This window comes from Anopheles moucheti, chromosome 2 (assembly GCF_943734755.1).
Source record: "Anopheles moucheti chromosome 2, idAnoMoucSN_F20_07, whole genome shotgun sequence".
In the NCBI taxonomy this organism is placed as follows: Eukaryota; Metazoa; Arthropoda; class Insecta; order Diptera; family Culicidae; genus Anopheles; species Anopheles moucheti.
Window position 1 is genome coordinate 10223011 of NC_069140.1, and position 6000 is coordinate 10229010.

Sequence of the window (6000 nt, forward strand, 5' to 3'; positions counted from 1 at the left end):
GGCGCTATGGGTATGGGTACTGGTACACACGCGTAAAGAGTGGTAATAATACACGGCATATCACGATATGTTCATCCCTTTTCATGAGGGATAGAGTTTCTTCCGAATAAGGGTTGCACGGTGTGGTAAAACCACGTGTTGGAAAATACGAATATGCGAGCAACACCCCACAAAGGTATTAGCTGGGATCCGCTCAACATCAAACACTCGGTGACAGGAAGCTAAACACAAGTTCACACTCACCACAACGCAGCTATCGTGGTTTAGTACACGTTACGTACACCGAGCACCGTAAGGGTAAAAGATCAACACCCACCCCTTGGTGGTGGGGTAAGATCTCCGATGGCCTTGGATGCAGCTGCCAAAAGGGTTATTACTGGAAGGGAACCAATATTTACAAAACGCCACCGAGAGTCTGAGGCCGATCGGCGTGAAAAATCATATCCCACAAACTCAAGCCTCAATTTGTCATAATTGCCATAACCCCCGGGGGGGCGCCCTTCCTTCCCTATCAAATCGTTTCCCGCTGAGGTTCATTTGTCTTTTCGTGGCCAATGTTGGTGGATTGAAATTAGCATACCTTATTGAATTTGTGACGGTTGGTGTTTATTTTGATTCCACCATTAATTGTATCGAGTAGGCCGCGACTGTCCGCGGTGTGTCGGGCGTTTAGGATTGCTTAGCATCATTATCATAGAGCAGCGCTCGTCTGCTGTACCGAGATGAGTGGTGTGTCTATTTTTTTTTTGTTTGTTTGAACGGACGGCAAAATTAAACTGAAGGAAGAAGTTGACGCTTGTTCTTTGCATATTTGAACGTTAATGCAGCTATATTTAAATAGCCGCCCTATGGGTACGGGTGGAGTGCGCGCATCGTACAACCGCTATCGATTTCCCGCATGCTATGACACTCTTCAACCTCCTACGAAACATTCGCCCAACTCACACACAGAAGCGTGGGATAATGCAGTTTTGTGCCATTTAGAGCTGGAAACCATTCCCGCCATTCGATGGTCAGGATCAAGAACGTCCATGGGTGGGTAGGAGTATCCGATTCGTAAGTAATTCGATCCGAGAGTGAACCGTATCAAAACTGCGTCAGAACTGCGATCTGCCATCTCCATACGACACGAACGCGCATTGGGTTTTTGTCTGCTTATATATGCTTATCATCTCGCTTTTGTCTGTCCCGGGGTTCGTCGGATAAGTGTGTTTGTTGATGTTTTCTTCGCGTCGAGCGGTGAGTGGAAACAGTTTGTTTAGGATTAAGACTTTGTGTTGTTTTTTGTGTGTTGTATATCTTCTAAGTATGTTTTGCCTCTTTTTTCCCCCTTTTGCTCTTCTTGCGTGTCCCTGTCACGGGACGAAGTCTTTGCTTGGGGAGAATGGAAGATGCTGGAGGGTTTAAAACTTTTCCCTTGTCTTCCCCGATCCGATGTAAAATGGAAGAATGCATTAAGCGCCAGCGCATCATCACACATGGGCCCGTCTTCTGGGTCTTGGCGTCTTAATGACGGGTTGAGTTTCGTTTGGATATTTCCGAACCCGAAGCTGACAGCTGCCAAACAACTGGGACATCGCATTGATACAGTGACAGCTTACTTCCTCGTTTTGTTCGGCATTAAGATGTCGGTGCTGCTGGTACTGCTGCTTTTGTCCTAGTTGGTTTCACTAATTTCAGCCCCATGCAGGAAGAAGTAGTGAATATTCTTATTAAAACATCTTTAATTGGGAGTTTTGTTATTCTCAGAACAAACTTCGCTGAGCACTTCTTGAGTTTTCCAAACATGCTTCAAAATTCCACATGAAAGTCCAACGCAAAGTATTGAATTTCTCTGGCACATTCCAAGAAAATATGAACCACGTCCTGAGCAAATAACGCGACGTCAACCAAACCACACGAAACCACAAAACTACGGTTCTCAATAGCATATTTGCGTTTTTCCGTTGCTCAAGGACCTTCATCCTGGTGCGAGTGTCGCTCGCGTACGATGACCATGTGTAATGATGCTACCTCCACTTCTCCATGGAGTCGGAGCACCCCAAATGTTGTCCTGCTTCGTATCTCCTGCCAGACACGCCGCACAAAGGACGAAAGTGTCTGGCAGCATTGAACGGGCCAGTTGGGATTTTGGGATGGTTCGGAGTGGGAAGCAAAGAAAGGACACCTATTAAATCCAAGTGTGTAAATATAAACGTACAGTATTTTCATTTCCGGCGCCATCCGTCCCACCGTCCTGGGTTGTACCGGTCAGGTTAAGAGATGTCGAACCGAGGAACACTTCGTGATGGATGGCGGCTTGACGTTCTGAGTCAGGGGAATCATACACGATATATAGCTGATGTTCATGCACGTTTCTTGGTCTTCGTTTCTCGAGATTTTTCTCGAGTTGAGTCGATTTATCTGTTCTCCTTCTTGCCTTAGTGCCTGATGTCGTATGTTGAAACACATTAAACCGTTGCAATTGTTAAGAATTGAATTATATTTTCCGTTTTGCTGGAGTTTTGCCTTTAATAATTTTTAAAGTTCGTATCAATTATATCGAGAAATATCTTAAAAATACATCTTTCCTTAATGTTTCTGTTTGACATTTTGCTAATTTACCTGTAGTTATGATTTCGTGTCCAATGACCACTACATATCTTCAAAATGGTGTACCGTGCCATGGTGTAACATGCCTTATATTAAAGAACTGCACCCAAAAAGACCCAACGGATGAAGTCGACGAATGCGTACGGAACTCCTGCAGCATGGCGTCAGTAAGAGGGAGTCTCGTATTAAAGTCTATGACACTGCAAGTTCCCTGTGCGTTGTAGGTCGAAATAACCTGACCCATTCTAAATGAGGCCTTAGCCTCCCGTCAACTTCCTGCCTTGTGGTCTTCGCTCCGGTACTCGGTGCTGGCACCTCGCACCTTGTTTGTCTCGTCTCGAGAGGAAGATTATTGTCTTTGGCGTTTTAGGAGCGTCAGGGATATTGCTATTAAGCAGCAGTAACAAAAAAAAGTACAGACACACACCCTCACAAACACCGAGAGAAAAGGCAGAAAAGCCACCGGTGGTGGTCGTGGTAAAGGGGTGGCAGCCCAAATGCCAGTGACCATCAAAAGTGAAGATTAACCGATTTCGAGCAGCCAAAATTATGGGCCAAAGCGAGTGCTCCCAAGCCACATTGATCCGGCATTGGCAGGGTTGTGTGTGTGTGAGACGATTATTAAATGACATGAAATTTTCTTTTCCACACTCTATTCACCACTTTTCTTTGCATTCTTTCCCGTCTGTGCGTCTGCACAATTGCAGACACAACCAGCCACCACTGTCGGGATCGGGATCATCATCGCTGACGCCCAGACGGGGCGATGGGCCACTGTCACCGACGGACACGGACTCCGATTCGGACATTTCGCTCGGTACCCACTCACCAGTTCCTAGTATGTCGATGCAGCACAGTCCCAGCTCACTGCCCGGCTCTAGTGAGGACCGGCTGCATGATGAGCGCGATCGGGAGAAGGACTTCCGGAACAGTTTCGCCTCGCTGCATTCCTTCCGCTTTGGCGATCATCTCACTGGCGGTTTGTTACCTGGTAAGTAGAACGACGATCATGCGCTCTTTCACCGTTTTAGTCACGCTTTGTGAAGTCGATCGATTACAAGCGAGCGTGGATTGGGATTTGCCATTGATTTATGTTTCGCCCTCGGGTTCTCTTATCTCCATTCGGTAGGTTCGTTCAACAGTAGATTCATGCCTTATCGTCTGGGCGATCATTCGCCACCGATCAACACCCACTCACCCCCGATCGGTTTGACACACCTGCCTCTCACTCCTACCGTGCTCCGACCACAGCCTCACCTGCCCCACTCGCTGGCCGTCAGTGCGGCGTCCCTGAGCGCATCCGGCGTGGCGAGTGCCGGCGTCCTCACGACGGTCGTCAGCATGAGCGATTCGCCCGGTAGCAATAGCAGTGCCACGACCGCGTCCCTCACGAACATCCCTGCCCCGGCGAGCGCCACTACCCCTACCCTGTCCGGTGGTACGGCGAGCAGTTCCCTGAAGGATCTGCAGCATCCCAGCGATTTATCGTCGAGCGATCACCGTCCCGGGACGCCCAGCTCGGTCGGTAGCAACAACAATAACAACAGTGCCAGTGGTGGTACCCCGACCACTACCGCCCCGAACGGAAACGGGAACGCAACAGCCTCCTTAATGCAGCCAATGTCTCCGCTGAGAATACGGGTCAGTTCGCCGTCGCGGTTGAATGCGGAACTGCTGCATCACACGGCGGCGGCGGCTGCGGCAGCCGCAGCGGCAGCAGCTGCGGCTGCCTCCAACCAACCCCCACAGCACCATTCGTTGCCCCTGCTGCATCCGCACCACCCGCTGCACGTGCATCATCCCCACGCGCACCTTCCACACCATGCGCATCAGACGCATGCTCATCACCATGCGGCCGCACTGACGGCGGCCAGCATGATGAACGGACTGAATGCCAGCGGCATCGTCCGGATCGTACCGGGCACCACCACAACCTCGCTGATCCATCGGCCCTTCTCACCGTCCCCCAAGCCGAAGGAAGCGTCGTGATAAATGTCGGCACTGTGGTACGCAGAACCGCCAAAGCAGGACCGACCACTGACGCGTGACGGGGCGTTGACAGGAGATGAAAGGGTTTAAAAAGTGTCACCTTGACGTAGCTAATGGAGGGGCACACCAGTAGCAGCAATACTAACAGCAACGCTGACAAACGCGCGTCTAGCAGCTAGAGGAATGTATGTAACTATGGTAACGCAAGACACGCAAGGTTTCCGCAACGGACACTTCCGAAAACAGACGCGAGTGGGGCGTTGGGTGCAAATGACACAGCAGGCCAAAAATTGTGCAGTACGAACAGCGTGTGAGCTTCTAGGTTTCCGCTTACAGCAAGCTGATGCGAGCGCGATGCATGATGGAGCCGTTTTTGTCGTTTTTGACGGGAAATTAGAATCTCTTTTCAGTGGCTTCCTAAATCAATCACTTTCCTCGACGGTACAGACAGGGCAAATACGCTTATAAATATGTTTGGCTTGGTAGTAAAGTAAACGCTGTAAGGGTTTTAGTTAAACTTTTCATCATTTCACCGATCGTTTCGTGCAGGACGCATAATAAAGTGAAGTTTTTAGAACATTGCAAGATTGGATATCCATTTTTAATACTGAACAAGGCAGTCAATTCAAAAAGGGATGATTTTCAGCGATTGCCAACATTTTACCATCGAAGCAGCACAGATACTTTTTCCTCCTCTGCGTTTCCTCGCATACGAAATATATGTGGTCGGGGAGTGGGGAGAGTATATAGAGCTTTAGTATATACACCTTTCGGCTCCGGTAGCCGCATACTACAACACGCTCAGTACGATAACTTCAGATTTAGCACATGCGCGGTAGCGCACACGAATGGCGCTGTATCCGCTTCTTTTCCATGTTGGTTGGCACAGTTTCCATGTTCGCCCAGTATGTGTTTGTGATGCGTTCGGTTCGGCAAACGTTGAGGAAATGAAGAAAATTTCATTTCAACGACCAAATTCTGTGAAACATCCACACGTTAGGACATATTAGGAGGTGTATTAGTACATTGAATAAAACAAATGTTTAGAAAGCGCAATAATACAAATTCTTGTTATTATAAATGGTTTACTCTTGATCATTTTAATTATTTACTCCTCGTGATATCAATTTGTTCATGGAAACATTTTTCGTTACTCATAAACTAATACAATGAAATATTTCAATACTGATATAACCTGGCAATTGTATGGCAGATATTCATGAAGAAATAAGTATCAAAAGTCACATCATCCATTCAAAGCAGACATTGGGTTAATAATTCTACTTGTTCGTTAAACACTTCAGTACTCAACCTGGATGAAAGTGAAGGATGGAGGAAGCCTTGGAATGAAGAACTTGTAGTGCGTAATGTTAAAGAAAAGTATACCAGTAGCACTATATATTAACGACAAGGGAATAC

The 6000-nt window shown here is 47.8% G+C and overlaps 1 protein-coding gene across 2 annotated transcripts in view; it reads left to right on the top strand.

Moving 5' to 3' along the window:
• LOC128307581 (protein Optix) overlaps positions 1-5694 on the top strand; it is a 60706-nt gene extending 55012 nt beyond the window's left edge. For both annotated transcript variants that reach the window (XM_053045412.1, XM_053045411.1), the window contains exons 4-5: positions 3300-3583; positions 3722-5694. In XM_053045412.1, coding sequence (XP_052901372.1) covers positions 3300-3583; positions 3722-4581 — 1144 coding nt within the window. In that variant the 3' untranslated portion in view covers positions 4582-5694. The remainder of the gene's footprint in view (positions 1-3299; positions 3584-3721) is intronic.
• Positions 5695-6000: the final 306 nt, after the last annotated feature.